Genomic DNA, 17,649 nt, shown 5'->3' with positions numbered 1-17,649 from the left:
GGCTCGTCCTTCCTCCGGCGTCTATTATCTTTGGCGTGCCGCTCGTTCATCTTTTTCGTGACTATGATCGATGGCGAAAAGCGCTCCGCTTCCGCGGCGTTTATATCTGACTGAGCGAAAATTACATTCGTTACATGGTTTGATACCGCAAACCACCGAAAGTCCCAAGGTACCTCGTAAGTCGTGACTCGAGATATTATCGGAATGTATATAACGCCTCTTGACCTGTAAGTGAGATCTGTTGGAACTGTTCCAAAATTGATTATACAAATCAGTTTAAATGAAAGAAAACAACTTTCAATGTCGTTCAAAAAGGGCAACATAAGCAAAACATAAATCTCTCTTGTTTATTATTTTATTTACTTCACTGATAGCTTGGGGATTTTAAGACTCTATAAAGTTCTTAAACATTTCGAGGAATCATCCAGTAACAACTCGTCGAACATTCAGATGTTTTTTTTTATAAGAAAGAGCTGAAAGAAATTACAAGTGCTTGTCATGCTGGAGCTTAATTAAGCTTTATGCGCATTGCGTTTGACACATCGTAAATTTATCAGCGATAGTGGAGTCGTTGCAGAAAATGTCGAGGTTTTCGTCGCCGTGAATTTTAATTAAACCCTTATTTTTCACGCGGAGATACCGTAATGACCGAACTCCCGCGAGAGACCTCTCTCGCGTGCGTGATTTTCCCAGAGTACCGGTTCTCACGACGGTAAAAACGCGAAGTCGGCTTCGCTGTACATATAGGTAGCGAGGCGCGGATCACGTTGGACGGGACCCGCGCGGAGAGGAGAACCGCGATGTGATTGCGCCTTATTAGGGATGAGCTCGACGAGTCCGAACGATGGGGAAGCGACGATTGTCTGGCTGACGGAGGAGCATCGTCCTCTATTTCGCGATCCACCCGGTCGGGATCCGCGATGCGAGGCACCGACCAATTAGGGGCATCGCGATTCTCAAACTCGTTTTAACGAACCGTACTCGCTTCCGTCTCCCTGCACTCGTGACGGACTCAGACCGAGATTTCGTAATAAAGACGAGCCCCCCCCCTTCCCTCCCCTTCGCGTACTCTTTCGTGACGTTTATATTCCGATATATCTCAATACGATACTCTTGCATTCTCGACGTTACGTTGTCCTCATTTTTTTTTTCACTTTAACGCGGCTAACGAAGGATTAAAAGTTTCAGCAGAAATTCTCCGCTCACCACTCTTGCGTAATTTTATGTAATTTCACACCACTTTAACCAGAATATACGATTAAGTCGACGTGCAACTTTTATACTATATTCAGAATAAAAGACTTTCTTTGTATTTTTATCAGATTTTTATTAAACTTTTGTGGAGCGATTGAAACTTTTATAAATCTTCTCTTGGATATCTGTAATAAATTTTGAACTGCAATACAAATAGAAGGAATCAATCAAAATTTAAAGGCAATTGTGGCCGCGAATAGATCTAACGTAAATATATATATATATATATATATACATAATAAATTCTCAATATAAAGGACATGTCTTTTCAATCTTCCTCAAATTCCGCACGCATGCTATTTTCAGTTGCCACTCGAACGAACGTTTATTCCTGCGCGATTTCGTCTCCTGCTCGGCCGGCACCAGCGGTGGCAGACTCGCGCGATGGCTGCAACCGGACAGCTTCGTGGATCCCTCTCAATGCGAGGCGCTATATTCACGGGAAGAGATGAGATGCGGATGGCCGGCCATCGTCACCGTGCTCACGAGGGATCAATACGGCGAGGTGGTGCACGTGCCCGGATTGAAGGTATTTGCTCCTTCTTCGGATATCGCGACGCGAAGCACGGTGAGTTTACGAGATATATGTCGAGGCGCAATTTATATCTTTGCAGATCGAGGTCAAAGCGGTGCCGATTGATAAGACCGACATCACGGATTCCGATCAAAGCAGAAAGATCCGTCGCGTCTCTCAACCGGATCCCATGACATTCGGTGGTCATCCGCAACCGTCCTTGGACGTTCCGTACGAGGTGACCATCAACAACAAGATGTGCTTCTACGCCATCACCATCATGAAGGCCTATCAGAATTACTCGTTCGAAGAACTGAGATTCATGTCGCCCGCCGTGAAGAGATCGAGCGAGAGTATGCTGGTCAGGCCTAACGGCGACGGAAGCTACAGCGCTACGTGGACACCATCCTCCGTCGGCTGGTACTCGCTGATGATCACGGTGGACGGTTACAATATGGAGGATGTGCGTAAATTAATTCCTCTCCCGAGGATAACTCTATGATTATTCATTCAGGGCTAACTGAATTCAATTTTAATTGCTTTTGTAGTCGAGAATAAGCTTCAAATTAAAATAGGCTTTAAATAGGCTAATCCAATTCCGCTTTATTTAGAATTACAAAGTCGAGGTGAAGGAACCTCCGCAGGGCATGCAACCACCCACTCAGAACATTGTTAAAAAGCCTCAGCTTCAGCCGAGCAGACTCAGAAAATTCGTGGCGAAGAATAGCGCCGGCTTGAGAATACGAGCCCATCCGTCGCTGCAAAGCGAACAGATCGGATTCGTCTCGGTTAACGATACTATAGCTTTCGTTGATGAGGTAATTAACAAGCTTTGATTGACGCTTTAATATTGAATTTATTTGAAAGCTTGCTGTAAAGACGAACGAATAAAAATAATACACATTTTCGTCAAGTTTAAAGATATTCGGAAAGCAAAATCGTTAAAAATATTTTTTGTATTCTTATCTCATATAATTTTAATTTAAGAAATTATATGGTAAAATTATTTCCTATTCTATACTATATACATTAAATTATGTTCTATACGTTTCTTTATTTCGAAGAAATAAGATGTTTAAGTGATAGTAAATTTTCTCTGCTCTCGTTTGACTAGATTCATAACGACGATGGTGTCTGGCTGCGGTTAAACGCCGAGACAATCAAGGAATACTGTAATAGAAGTCATCTTGAGGCTTGGTGCTTGCAATACAATCAACATTTAGGAAAAACTCTGCTTCTCCCTGTGGAAGAGCCAAAATCTATTTTAGATCAGGTTATCAAGGAGACTATTCTTCGGAAGCGTCCTGACACTAGCGATGAGTACGTAAGAAATGTTTCGTATATCATCCATTTTCGACCATTTCCTCATTTAATGCTTGCAGAAAGAGAAAGACGGTGACTTTCGACGCCGGAAGAAGTATGATAGTCGTGAAATGCGGTGCTTCCGGACACAACATTAGAAGCAAGCCGAGCTTGAAAGGCGCGCCGATCGGAATGCTAGCGCTTGGAAATACAGTGACCGTTCAAGAATATGTAAGAGATGAATCACGAGGTGTAATCAATCTTTTTAAGAAGACTTTTTATATCTCGTGATTCATCTCTTGCAGTGTGTAAATCATGAAGGAACTTGGGTGCGCATCGATGACGACTCGGTGGCGAAATATTGCTTCGAGAAGGGTCGAGGCCTAGAGGCATGGTCGCTCGCGATTAACAAACAAACCAGCGTGATTTACATGAAACTGGAACAGGATTTAGATCCGCTCGAGAAAAAGCCGATGATACCAGACCCGATCGTTTCACCGGGCAATAAAGGTTTCGATTTTTCTGTGCCTTCCGTTAGTCACGAAGGCTTTAACTTCACTGCGCAAAACTACACACCGGATACGGCGGCGGAATCCATTGACAGTTGCAATACAAATCCATTTGTTTTTGGCTCCTACAATCAACATGACTCGCCAGGTATATAATCGTAAAAATAAATCTCGATAACTCATTGCATTCAAATATTTGCTAAATATGTATGTCTCTTAGGGAGTGAACGCTTCACACCAGAAAAAGCTGATGGTACTCCGAAGTTCTCGAAACCTCATTCCAAGGAAAGAGTAGCCAAGGAGCGGGAAAGAGAGGGTGGCGGAGGAAAATTTAGCGTTCTTCAAAAATGGCTACGAGGGGATGATAAATGTCATGGAGAGAAGAAAAGTTCTCCGGGCAGGTATTTATTTGCATACGTAATAATCTTCTGACGAATCTTTAATATTTCAACGAAATACAACTTTTTCAAACTTAAAGAATTTAATTATAAGATTTGAAAACATTTCTTTTAAGTTTCGTACACGAACTTTAAAATTATTGATTTTTTTGTGTGTATAAAAGTTAAGTCAAATCTTTTTATCATAAATTTTAAATTCTTAAATTTAAAATTAAAAATTTCCTCTGTAACAAGTATCCATCTCAGCATGTATTATTAATATGATTTTCAGAGATTTCTCTGAATTTGTGGGCGTATCTGTGAAGGAGTTGGTAAAAGCTATGGGGGAGAGCCGTGCAAATGGCAACGGAGCGACACCGCCGGAAACCCCGCGGCGAATGTCAAGAAGTTCTTCGCCAAAGAATCCCCAAGGTGGGTCACCAAGATTTCACAGCCCTTCTTCCAGTCCAGTCCCAATACCCGGTACGTATGTGTTATTTGTATCTGTTGAATACGTGTGCGATCATTATTTTTCTATTAACTCTATCTAACTGATCTTTATTTCATAATTCATTTCTAACATTATTATTATACATCCGTGTGTGTACTTTCCTTTTCTATAATTTGGCACTACAATCGCTTTGAAAGTGAAATTATTTCAGAAGCTGTGAGAACGGACGCTGATACTTGTAAGGCAATATTTTATATATTTGTGTTCCTTTTCTCTATTGTGTATTAGAGAGAGAAAGAGAGAATGAAGAAGTGATATTTGACATAGTAATATTATAATGAAATATATGATAGATAATAGAAAAATTTTAGACAGTTATATTAATAATTAAATATACTCTATTTGGATTAGTTATAACAAATTAGTCATGTTGATCTTAGCTGGGTCCAGTCGACAGCCAGCCGTTTCTGGCAATTGCCTCTTCCCTCCTGCTGCTAACGCACCAGGTACTCGCTCTCCTATCCTATTAAATTACTGGAGTTGTAAGACATCGAATAGTGCACAAATTCTGTTATCTTCAAAGATCTGTTTTTACTTATCACCATTTACTTTACATATAGGATTGATGGCACGATAGAATTCACTTCATATTGATCAGTGAATATTACGACATCGTATTATGCATGCGCGTTAACGTAATTGCAATCGGAATGGCACGCGACATCGTTCCGTTCTTTACATACGCATGATTAATTAACATCATACGCACTCAAAAAGTAAACTCTTTTATTACGCAATTCGAGAATGTAGTGAAGCTTATTTAATGTAGTGAAGCTTCGCAATTGTAAGACATACTCGACACAACATAAATGTACTACAATTAATCCAAATTATTAGGTGGGAGAAGCGCGATAGGAGGGGGAGAGAGTATGAGTAGCAGCCCCGTACTCTGTGGCTCCCCCCGAAGTGTCGGCCTCTCCCCGTTAGGTAAGATCACTAATACACGCTAATTCACCCTACCTCCTAGTTTACATTACATCGAGATTTATATTACAAAGAGAGTATCAGCAAGATTCCGTACTCTATTATTTCTACACTTTAATACTTATGAAGACATACATACTGCATACCCTTTGAAACTTTTGTCCAAAACCTTCTAATTTACACACGCGGTCGCACGAAGTAATCTGCACGATTTAACTCCCTGAATGAAATTGTAAGCGAATGTTGTAAATGTCTTGTTCTGTCACTGTCCGTTTACCAGTAAGGTGAGAAATCGATATTCTTGCCAACTGAATTGAATATCCGAATGCATCTATATCATGCAACTTTATCGTTAATACATTATTATTCTTTCCATTTTTTTTTTTTTTTTTTGAAGTGTCAGGAGGGATGGTTGACAGCATAACGTCGCAACGTCGTGGCTCGACGCAGAGCGACACAAGTGCCTTGGTTAGCAGCCTGACGAGAGATCCATCACAGTCACCGAGCGGTATTAGCACTACTGCCAATACGCGTGATCTATCACCGAGTCCAAGTTGCAGTTCTTTACACATGAGATCTGAGGGTAGCATAGCTAGTCCGCCCGACACTCCCAAGAAGGAATGTGCCGTAAGTAATGTAGCGTAAAAGCCTTCTTTCCGCTTGAACGCTTATCCTTCTCGATGGCAAACACACATGCATGAAAAAACTTTCATGTACAATAGCGTCTGTAGAATTATGCAAAGAGGTACATTGTTTCTTAAAGGATTCGCAAGAAAGTCCGCGCAAAGTATCTCAAGCGCAAACGCAGACAAGCCCCGAGAGCGCTACCACGGCTATGAAGGGCCACTTCAACATCGGTTCGTCCGGCGTAAAGGACGAGCGGCACTCGCCGAAGATGAACAGGAGAGATCACATAAAAGCCGTGAAAACGAGAGCGAAGCGCGCCATGTCACCCGCCAACGCGCAGCAGAGCCCCAGTCCTAATCGTGCTCTAAATTTATGTAAAGACAAGGTGAAAGAAGCGATCAGTCCTTCCGTAGCGGAGTGCCTGAGAGCTGTTTTCGCCGCGTTCTTGTGGCACGAAGGAATCGTACACGACGCCATGGCTTGCGCGAGTTTTCTCAAGTTCCACCCGAGCTTACCGAAACAGGGTGCGCTGGTCGTAACCAGACAAACGGTGGTGCAATCCAGCGACAAGCAGCAACAGGAGCAAAAGGCACGTCAAAGACACTCCGTCGAGGTGACGAACGCCGGTAATTATTTGCACATTCAGCCCAGCACGTTGGAGACTCTCACGCGTTCGGCCGCGAACGCTAATGCCAATAGGAATAGGAAAAAGCAGGAGAACACGATCAAAGAGGAGATTCAGGCGAATGCGGGCAAGCTCAGTTCTCTGCCTGAGTTTCATACGGTCGCGGTACTACCACCGGCGTTAAAGAGCCTAGTTTTTCTGTGGGAAGAACTCAGTACCAATTGCCTGCAAGCCATCGAACAGCAATCGATCCTGCCTAGTCCCATATCGCAGATACAAACGATGAAGCTGGCGAAACGACCGATACCGGAGAAACGTCCCAGGGAGGATAAAGTGAAGGAACGCGAGAAGAAAGGCAGCCGGAAGAAGAAGGAGTGGAAGCCGTTAGGCAGACCGAACGCGTCTGAGGTTTTAGAGGCTTTAGCGGGAATTGAACGCGAGACCATCTGCGAGCTTTGCGGCTCGATGTTCCCACATCCAGTCACTTATCATATGAAGATGATGCATCCTGGCTGTGGCTGGCACGCGGGCGGAAAAGGATACAACAGCGGCGGAAACTATTGCGTGGGATGGGCAGGCAACTGCGGCGATGGCGGGGTCGGCGGTAGCTCGTGGTACTTAATCTGCGACACGTGCAGAGATAAATATCTGAAGGCCAGAAAGAGTAAGTTCGCGAAGAAATTCGTGAGCGGGATTTCCAAGAGAAAGAACGGCAAGGTTCTGTCGCCGATTAACAGCCCCAGCGGAAACGAAACTCATATAATTATGAAAAACAACGCGATGTTTCTGCTGGATCTGGCTAGTGCGTCTGGCTTTAATATCCCTAAACAGCAGAGACGACCGTCGCAGACTTTATCGTCCGTGGCTGAGAATTATAGCCCTCCCGAGGCCACCGGACCATTTCCACCTACTGGACCATTCCAATGTTTGCAAGCCTTAGGTGTTCATCACTCGCAGAGTCATGACGAAAGATATTACGAAGAAACTCTGAGACGTGAAAATGGACAGCAAAACAATTACGAGGGAAACAGCGGCACGTTCAACAACACGAGTGGCAGGGTAAGGAAATACTCTTCTTTTTTTTTTTGCTATTTTTAACAATCAACATCGCTTTAATCATCATTATCTTACTTGCAGCCATTGTCGGAATATCCGACGAGTGATAGTGATAATGAAGGCGGTAAAAATCGTAGTACTTTTCATAGATCGGTGTCTATGTCTACCGGTGCACCTTGGGCCAGAAACAGTAACGACGGCAGAGTCGTTATGATGAGGAAACGAAATAACAGCAGTAGCGAAATGAATAACGGTACGTTTATATTTTAAACGATAATTATAAATACGCGTTAAATGCAAAAATAAATTTTTCCTTAACTAAATATTGGTATAACTATTAATACTATAAGTATTAGTTATCAATACTATAACTATAGGTATTGATATAACTAAATATCTTGCCGTTTTTCAGAAGCGGGTTCTTCGCTTTTATGTTACCCATCCGCTGCACTGCAGAAACTAGTGCCATCGATGGATCAATCCGCTATAGTATCTACTAGTCAAATCGAAGTAGCGAGTAACGATCGAATAGAGATCCTCATGAGACCCGTGATGCTGTTCGTTCTTCAGCAGCATAATTTGCAGCATCTGCAGCTTGCGATGAAGCAAGCGTTGCGCCGTGCCGCTTGTCGAGTTTATGCCATGCAGGCGTTAAATTGGCTTTTGAGAAGCGTAACGCAGCCAATTTGTTTGCACGACTTACTCTGGTGGTTCGTCTCGTCTCTTACGCCGGTTGTCGCCTCCGACAATACGGATGCGAACGACGATGATAACAGAACGGAAAAGAAGGAAGATCATGTAAGTAATGTTTTTAACAAGAATTTATTTTAACGTTTAGACAAATGTGCGATACTTAGTATTGCGATATACTTTAATTTGTAGGATATGATTGGTGTCAGCGAACATCCTTTAAGTGATTTAGTAATAGCCGGAGAATCCGTCAATCCATTACCTACGGTGTTTCACACTTTGCTGCAAACAATTGCGGATTTAATGCTATTACCGCCGCTTGGTAAGTTGTTATCAGCAAATTAAAAAAAAAAAGATTTAATTTAATGGTGTATTACAATAACATTGATTTACAGGATCTCCGTTGCAACAAGCCGCGATTCGATGCTGGGGTATTCGATTTACACCAGCGGATCACATGTTCCTACATAGAAGTCACGTATTTAGTAACATCAGTAAGATCCTTTCGCGTTCCGAGGAAGAGGAAGATGTAACGATGAGCATGCACGAGAGCCACCAATCGACAGCTTCGCAACAAATAAGCAGTTGGGTGGAATCTTTGAAGGATTTAACATCCAGCATCGAGATCAAAGCCTCTAGTAGACCAGCCATGATTGGTAGTCTAACGGACAATTCGACAGAAACATTTTGGGAATCTGGGGACGAAGATCGTAATAAAACTAAAGTGATTACAATCCTCTGTGGCGCTCATTCCTTACCCAGAATGTTATACGTACACATCGATAATTGCCGCGATTTAACAGTAAGTTTTTTTTTCATAAAACTGGATTTTGCTTTATTTAACGTTTGTCTAATTTGAAATTTATTTTCAAGCACAAAGTGTCAAGCGTGACTTTCTTATCTGGCATCAATGCTGACGAGATGGTAAAATTAAGATCTGTAGAGATCGAAAGTAGATCAGCTGGATGGATTAATTGCCCAATCACTGGTAATATAAAAAGATTTGAATTATTAATATATTAGAATAGGCATTCAAATATATTATTAATATCTTAAAGCCATTCAAAGAGAAAATGTATTTTATTTTAAGAATGCTGATTCTGCCTCCTTTTATATATTAATAATACAAAATATTTACTAACAATAAAATATTGTTGAAAATATTGCAATGTATTTCTTCACAGATCAACGCCATGTAGTCGTGGGTATGGAACTAAAGGGCCCAGATAACTCTTTGAGAGTTCGTCAAATCAGGATGCTGGGCGAGATCGAAGGAGGATCGCTGAAAGTAGGAAAACAGCTAAGCGCACAGACCATTCAACAAAGAAATTGCGAGGCAGAAACTTTGAAGGTGTTTCGACTAATCACATCTCAGGTGAGTGTGCATGATTTCTCGCAATTTACTTCTCAATTTAACGTTTTTTTTTTTTTACAATGTCATGTTACGTATTACAGGTATTTGGAAAACTTATACAAGGTGAGAAGCAACAGCAGATGGAACCGACGGAAGGTGCTAATGAGGATTTGGAGGACAGTAACGATCTCCGGGAGCATATGGTCGGAATACTGTTCAGCAGAAGCAATTTGACGCATTTGCAGAAACAAGTGTGCACTCATATCGTGCAAGCGATTAGAAAGGAGACGGTACGCCTGCGAGAAGAATGGGAGACACTTTTGTGTTCGCCGACACCCGCGAATAGCGTGTTGAGCGACAATAGTGATCTCCCGAAGGCGGCCGATACTTATTGCTTCGAAATGCTTTCAATGGTTCTTGCTCTAAGCGGTAGTTCTGTAGGACAATATTATTTATCACATCAGACCGGATTGTTGAAAGATCTGTTGAGTTTATTGCACACCGGATCGGCAAGAGTGCAACGTCAAGTATGTCTTTATTAGCGTTGCAAAATCAAATGTAAAGTTCGAAACAATCAATACAAATGTTGTGTCATATTTTTAGGTAACATCCCTCCTACGGCGGATATTGCCCGAAATCAAACCTGAGACACTAGCGACCGTTATAAGCGTCGAACGACTGCCGCCTACTGATTTCAGCATCGTATCCGCGGCGAACAGCGGCTTCACTCACGCCTCGGATTTCGACGAACACTCCGCCGGAATTCTCGATGTATTTTTAAGCTGCATCGCGAAAGCGTTGACTGTGCAAGTCAAAGTGAAGGGAAAAGAAAACAACGGCAAAGCGCTTCAAACCGTATCGTTAGCTACCAGTATCCATCCGAAAAGTTACGTTGGAACGAGATGGTGGTTGAGGGGTTGCATGACGCGTAAGCTGGCTGAAGTGATAATTCAACTTTTGAAGGACATGGCATCGGTGAGTATCACGTTTAATTTGCTTTATAATATCCAAATTAATGAAACTAATCTTTTATTTTTTATATTAGGGTAAATTATCGGAGGAATGGGCGTCTGTAACGAAAGCGGCTATAGCGGAAAATATCCTAAACTTAACCAGATTGGACGAGAAGAGTCGCGATCCCACGGAATGCCTTCGATCTCCGACGCTATGGTTAGCACTCGCTTCATTGTGCGTTTTGAATTCGGAACACGTAGAAAGATTGTCGTCCGGTCAATGGAGCGGTTCTGAAGGGCAGCCGCTGCCACCAAGGGTAAGATTATCGTTCACCCCTTCGAATTACTGTACAGTGTAAGAGTAACTTACTGACTTTGCTCTTTTTTTTCTTTATTTTTTACAGCCAACATGTAGTAATCATGATGACGACGAAACGACGGCCATTATTCAATGCAACGTTTGTGGCAATTTGTGCGCGGAATGCGATAGAATTCTTCATCTTCATCGAAGAACGCGAACGCATCTCAGACAAGTGTGTAAGGAGGAGGAGGAAGCGATACGGGTGGACCTCCACGAAGGTTGTGGTAGAACGAAGCTCTTCTGGATTTTGGCTTTGGCGGACAGTAGGACGCTGAAGGCACTGGTCGAGTTTCGCGACGGCGCGGCGAGGAAGCCGGTCGGCGCCACTACCGGTATTTGTCGATTTTGCGGTACTACGGGGAACACGGGTTTGCTAGCGATAGGCAACATTTGCGCCGATCACGATTGCCAGGAGCACGCTAAAAACGCGTGTAACATGGTCCACTCTTGCGGCCACATTTGCGGGGGTGTTAGGAACGAGCGTACTTGCCTACCTTGCCTCCATCGTTGTTTACCGGGGACCGATTTGAAACAGGACGCCGACGATATGTGCATGATTTGCTTCACCGAGGCCCTGTCTTGCGCGCCGGCGATCCAGCTGCAGTGCGGCCACGTGTTCCATCTGCACTGTTGCCGACACGTCCTGATGAAGCGTTGGGTGGGACCGCGAATCACGTTCGGCTTCTCTCTGTGCCCGATCTGTAAAATACCGATGGACCATCCGACGTTATCCGAACAATTGGCCAGTGTGAAAGAGCTGTACGAAGACGTGCGAAGGAAGGCGCTGATGCGATTGGAATACGAAGGCTTGCACAAGTATAAATTACTTCTCTCGTCAATACTGGATGCGATATATAAATTGACGCGGTGTGTAAATGTAATTGGAATTATTTGGTTTTTTTTTTCCGCAGGGCCGAAGGCGCTTTCGCATCGGGCGGTCGTTATCAGGATCCCTCTGCTTACGCGATGGAACGGTACGCGTATTACGTGTGTTACAAATGCCAGAAGGCTTACTACGGCGGCGAGGCACGCTGCGACGCGCAGTTAGGCGGGGAATCGTTCGACCCGGCTGAACTGGTGTGCGGCGGTTGTAGCGACGTGGCGAGGGCGCAAATGTGCCCGAAGCACGGGGCGGACTTTCTCGAGTATAAATGCCGATATTGCTGCTCGGTGGCGGTCTTCTTCTGCTTCGGAACCACGCACTTCTGCAAGCCTTGCCACGATGACTTCCAACGTGTTACCACTATCCCGAAGAGCGAGCTGCCTATGTGTCCTGCCGGTACGTAAAATACGCTTTCCCGATTTTCTCATAACGATAACTATTTTTTTCAAAGAGTAACGCGACAAACATTGCTCTTTTCCTCGAAGGTCCTAAGGCTAAGCAACTGGAAGGAGACGAATGTCCACTACACGTGAAACATCCATCGACGGGAGAAGAGTTCGCTCTGGGTTGCGGAATTTGCCGCAACGCGCACACGTTCTAAGCTTCCAGTGCTGTTTTTGTGATTTTCATGAAATATTGGAATTGACGCAGATTTATAGTAGAGTATCAGAATGAGAAACGCGCATCGCTTTAATTCGCGGTGATAAGTTTGCGATGCAAGAGGGTATACCTGTTAAGTAATGGATAAGCCGTTTCTATTGATAAATTTAATTTTTAATAGCTATTGACGGCGTAGACAAAAAAAAAGAGCTGCGCGTAAGCTTGTGTATCAAACTTTCTCATGCAAATGAAGAAGCGACTTTGAATTGTACGTCATCCACGACATAACAGATATCCATATACAATTATATGTCTCTTTAAGTATTTTAATTCGTAAAAATAATATAATTCTCTGCACTATTTGTAAGAAGTGATCGTACTGATATGGTCTGATTGAGTATTTATAGTACTGATAAATAATACTCAGACGAGAGTTATTGTACGTAAAGGAAGTGTATATTTAAGAATTACTACTCTAAATATCATTTAAATAATAGAAACGGGTGACGAAAATATTAGTAAAAGTCAGGTTGTATGTAATATAATTATATATATTATTATATATTATATATAATTATGTATATAATTATACAATATATATAATTATATATGTATATTAAACTTACAATTAACTCTTTATGTCTGGAGATGCGTCTCGATAAAACAGTCGACAAGTCAGTTTGAAAGTTGCATTTCGCGGTTTAGATTTTTCAGTTGTTTTTATACTTTTTCATCCAAGTCGCGTGTATTACACGCATTTAATATTATTCCTATTACTCACTCGACGTCTCCTATCAAAATACATTATTTTTCCGCAAATGACTGCACGTATTGCATGACCGAGTATATGAATGTTGTGTGCGCGCGCCATTTGTTACTATTTACGTTCCTAAGTTTATAAGAATCAAATGACATAATTGTGAGTGTCATTTTGCCGATACGTTCCGAGATTTATGTTATTTATTTATTATCATACAGAACTTGGAAACCTCGCTATTTTGCGTTTTACTGATGATCCCCCATCAAACAAACCGACGTGATACACGTTACGCATTGTTGTTATTTATGTTCTAAATGTGTAAGAAAACATTAAATGGCGAAGAATCAAACGGCTCGTTTTTATTTCACATCGCCGAGACTTCTATTATCGGTTTTCTAAAATTAGAATTTGCAAAATTAAAAGAGGCTATTGAACCCTTGGAATGTGTATAAGAGACGATCGAATTAGATTTAACTTGAAATGTCCTGTCTTTAGTTTTCCACAATCACGCTGTTGTATTGTATTGCAATTTCTTAAATTCAACCATCAATCAATTTAATCGATTATAAACTTATTAAGTAATACTATTTTGTTTATGAAATATTAATCTATTGTTATTTGAATTGTGGAAAGCGAGATTAGAGATTATAGGGACGACGAATTGTACAGTTAGAAATTTCGCTATAAATAATTTCTGTTTAAGATTTAACTTGAAATGTCCTGTCTTTAGTTTTCCACAATCAATCACGCTGTTGTATTGTAATTTCTTAAATTCAATCATCGATCAATTTAATCGATTATAAACTTATCAAGTAGTACTATTTTGTTTATGAAATATTAATCTATTGTTATTTGACTTGTGGAAGCGAGATTAGAGATTATAGGGACGACGAATGGTACAGTTAGAAATTTCGCTATAAATAATTTCTGTTTAAGATTTAACTTGAAATGCCCTGTCTTTAGTTTTCCACAATCAATCACGCTGTTGTATCGTATTGCAATTTCTTAAATTCAATCATCGATCAATTTAATCGATTATAAACTTATCAAGTAGTATTTTATTTATGAAATATTAATCTATTGTTATTTGACTTGTGGAAGCGAGATTAGAGATTATAGGGACGACGAATTACACAGTTAGAAATTTCGCTATAAGCAATTTCTGTCAGTTGAATTAATCGAACTTATTAACTACTGCATATTATCGTGTTCATTTGCTAAAACACGGATTGCGAAATATCCGCGGGAATACAGAAAACTTGCAAAATGCAATACCGTTGGCCGCGTCCGCGCGCGGAGGAATTGGAAATTCGCGTGTCCCACCCGGGCCGCGTCGGCGACGATCGATCCAAGATGGCGGCGGCGCGCGGGCGCCATCGCGCGGCAGTGCGCCGCGAGCGGCCTCCGCGGAACGTGTAACGTGTGTGTGTGCGCGCGCGATCCTGACGTTTTTCGCCTCGATCAGCGGTAAGTAGCCTTTATTTACGTGCCGTTCAACAATAGTTACATAATTCCCGAGACGCGTCGCGCGCCCGCCGACGGCGGGCGCGGGTTCTCCGCGCGCGTCAACCGCACGGGGGACGGTCTCTGCCCGAGAAAGAGAGACAGTAAGAGAGAGGAGAGAGAGAGAGTGTGAGGAGACGTAGAGACACGAAGAGCTCCTACGCGCGTTCGTGCCACCCTGCCGCGGCATCGCCGCTGTCAACCGACCCGCGATTTATTTTTACCGAGAATCGCGGCCGGCTCGCGGTCGGAGCGAAATTACGCGCGCGCGTCCCCGCGTACGGAATCGCGCGGATCTCGCGAGTCTCGCGACTCGGACGGGGGAGGAGATCGCGGTGGGTTCCTCGCCCCCGCGCGATTCTCGCGCGAGGAAGTCGCGAAATTCGCTCGCGAAAAAACGGCGCGGACTTCCGGTCGTTCCGTGCACCGGCGATCACTTCGCGTCGTGCGTGCTTTCCTCCCTTTGCGACGACGCCTAACCTCACTTACAGGCGCGTTCTGTCAGTCCGGGAAAGGGATGCGCGCGACGTCGTCGCCTCGGCATAGCTCGGCTACCCGTCCCTGACATTGCGCTGGTTCATTCATAACGTGCGCTTAATTGCGCTTCACTGTGTCGCAACAAGATGCGCGCTGTCAGCTGCCGTTAGCTGCTCGCGACGTTGCTTTTATTTACGACTCCCGCTGTGACATGTAATGCGCCGGCTCGAGATCCTGTCAGTTAATAATTTATTTACCCGACTTCATCCCGGCAACAAGTAACTGCGAAGTGGAGTAACTTATGTTTTGTTTATCACCAAGAAAACAATTTTTGTTTCCTACACTCTGCGTCATTCGGAACACCTTTCGTGTACAATAGCTTTTACAGAGTATATATGTATTTAATTTTTATATCTAAAATTTGTTTCTACATAATTGATATTTATATAATTAATTAAATCATAAACTCATTCTTTCTTCAATTTTTAATTTCGTACATTTGAGCAGGAAAATTCTTAATAAATCAAATCAGACACGTGGGAGAAATTGTTTCAAATTTCACGGAATGCTGATAAGTAAATAATATCTGTTTTAACTTAAAGAAAAAAAACAAAAAATTTGGAAGCAGGACGCGCCTTTTGCTTTTGAGTTTTGGAGCAAAGGCGAATACGGACATCTGTATTTATGTGTGTTTTTATTGCCGAGTAATGACATCGCACGAACAGGTGGTTAAATGTTAATATCCTCGTATTCATCAAGTATCTTAGGAGACCCGCGGATATTCCGCAGAGATTTTACCGCCGACGTTTTTTTCTTCCTTTTTTTTTCTTGTTTCACGCCGCGTGAAAACGAACGGTAAATCACGCGCCGTCACGAGATTTAAATCGATTTCGCTTATGGCCCGCTTACGGCGTGTCGCGATCGAGATTAGCGTATAGGCGAAATGCTTTCGTTGCGATTTCAGAATCTGCGCTGAAATCTCACCCATGAGATAGATGCTACAAGTTCAATTGCAGAACTCTTTAAAGCAGAAGCAGGATTAATTTGTTAAACGCAATTAAATTAAAATAAAAATTTCTCTCACGTGAGACACGCGAGGAGTACAGGATATACCCGAAAGAATATCTAATAGGACGGAGCGATCGAGTCGTTTCTCGATTCGTATATACGAGATTTACGACGATAGGCACTCCCTCGAGTACCTTCTTGGGGGAAGCCATCGCGAAACTGGTTCGGACACGTGCGTAGCACGCGTCGCGCCGTCAAGCACGCGCCCGTCGCTCGTCTTTGGAAGCGGCTAGGTGCAACACAATGCACCTATTTCTCGGCCGTACGAGCGAGAAGCACTCCACCGTTCGCCACCCGAAGGTGAATTACCTGTCGCGGAGGAGTGCGACGCACGTGCGATAATCTCGCCCCGTGAATCGGTTCGCGTTCGCGTGAACCGTTCCATTGATATGAAAATTCATGAAGGCGTTCTCGAACGATCGTTTCGCGTTTGCCGCGGTTGGTTTTAACGCGCCGCGCGGACCGCCTCTTAATCGAAGTCACTCCGAGGCATCCGAGGGAACCAGTTTTCGGCGATGAGAGATCGCCTCCGTACCGTTATTTTTACCCGTACACGTACGAGGTTGCAGACGAACACATGTTGCGATCGGCGCGTCCGCCCGATAATTTGGCTGGCGATATTAACACAAGGTATTCGGACGGAAAAAATATTGCTCCCGTGACAGCGCCACACATATGGAATTATTTTGTTATGGTTACCCGATTATTTATTGTGTTTGAATATATTTATTTAATTTTTTAATCATCTGATAAAAGGTACATTTAAATTTTTAAAACGCGCCGATGGAAAATATAATTTATTATCTACATATAAAAATATCGAACTTTTTCGTATTGCGATACCAAAGTAAAATTATGCTTCAGTATACCTGAAACATGAATATTGAGATGCGAAGATAAGTATTAGATAAATATTAATAAATGGCGAAATTTTTGCAGCAAACAATTTAACGTAACGTTTTTATTGATGTAAAATACTGATATAGTTGTTGTTCAACATTCTTCACACGCGATTCTTCACACCCTCGTGCTCGTCATTCAATACGCGAATTAGCCTAATGCGCTCTAAATTAAAGCACGGGGAATCTTAATATTTCACACTGATGCCGGTGCTAATTATAACTATCCGATGTCACGTGCAAATTATTGACTCGGTTATGTCGATATCGATATACCGCATTTCGCATGTTCTCGAAAGTGTGAAGACAACTTTACATTTTCACCTCGCTTCGGTACTTTTTCCTTCTTTTTTTTCGTCCGCTGTTTTGATAGAAAGTTATAAGCTGTCAAACTTGTCGCAT

General features: G+C 42.7%; 1 protein-coding gene across 1 annotated transcript in view; it reads left to right on the top strand.

Moving 5' to 3' along the window:
* LOC105455987 (E3 ubiquitin-protein ligase MYCBP2) overlaps positions 1–13,099 on the top strand; it is a 180,610-nt gene extending 167,511 nt beyond the window's left edge. The window contains exons 17-38 of the mRNA XM_011699733.1: positions 1,561–1,783; positions 1,869–2,231; positions 2,380–2,586; positions 2,883–3,088; positions 3,151–3,301; positions 3,376–3,727; positions 3,800–3,980; positions 4,249–4,439; positions 5,789–6,018; positions 6,155–7,702; positions 7,781–7,952; positions 8,112–8,497; positions 8,582–8,711; positions 8,785–9,191; positions 9,263–9,377; positions 9,574–9,764; positions 9,845–10,270; positions 10,347–10,718; positions 10,789–11,013; positions 11,101–11,873; positions 11,969–12,336; positions 12,426–13,099. Coding sequence (XP_011698035.1) covers positions 1,561–1,783; positions 1,869–2,231; positions 2,380–2,586; positions 2,883–3,088; positions 3,151–3,301; positions 3,376–3,727; positions 3,800–3,980; positions 4,249–4,439; positions 5,789–6,018; positions 6,155–7,702; positions 7,781–7,952; positions 8,112–8,497; positions 8,582–8,711; positions 8,785–9,191; positions 9,263–9,377; positions 9,574–9,764; positions 9,845–10,270; positions 10,347–10,718; positions 10,789–11,013; positions 11,101–11,873; positions 11,969–12,336; positions 12,426–12,541 — 7,333 coding nt within the window. The 3' untranslated portion in view covers positions 12,542–13,099. The remainder of the gene's footprint in view (positions 1–1,560; positions 1,784–1,868; positions 2,232–2,379; positions 2,587–2,882; positions 3,089–3,150; positions 3,302–3,375; positions 3,728–3,799; positions 3,981–4,248; positions 4,440–5,788; positions 6,019–6,154; positions 7,703–7,780; positions 7,953–8,111; positions 8,498–8,581; positions 8,712–8,784; positions 9,192–9,262; positions 9,378–9,573; positions 9,765–9,844; positions 10,271–10,346; positions 10,719–10,788; positions 11,014–11,100; positions 11,874–11,968; positions 12,337–12,425) is intronic.
* The last annotated feature ends 4,550 nt before the right edge of the window (positions 13,100–17,649 follow it).

Source organism: Wasmannia auropunctata, unplaced genomic scaffold (assembly GCF_000956235.1).
Source record: "Wasmannia auropunctata unplaced genomic scaffold, wasmannia.A_1.0 LD336106.1, whole genome shotgun sequence".
Taxonomy (NCBI): domain Eukaryota; kingdom Metazoa; phylum Arthropoda; class Insecta; order Hymenoptera; family Formicidae; genus Wasmannia; species Wasmannia auropunctata.
Note: the sequence above shows the minus strand (reverse complement) of the source record. Positions and strands in the feature narration are given on the sequence as shown.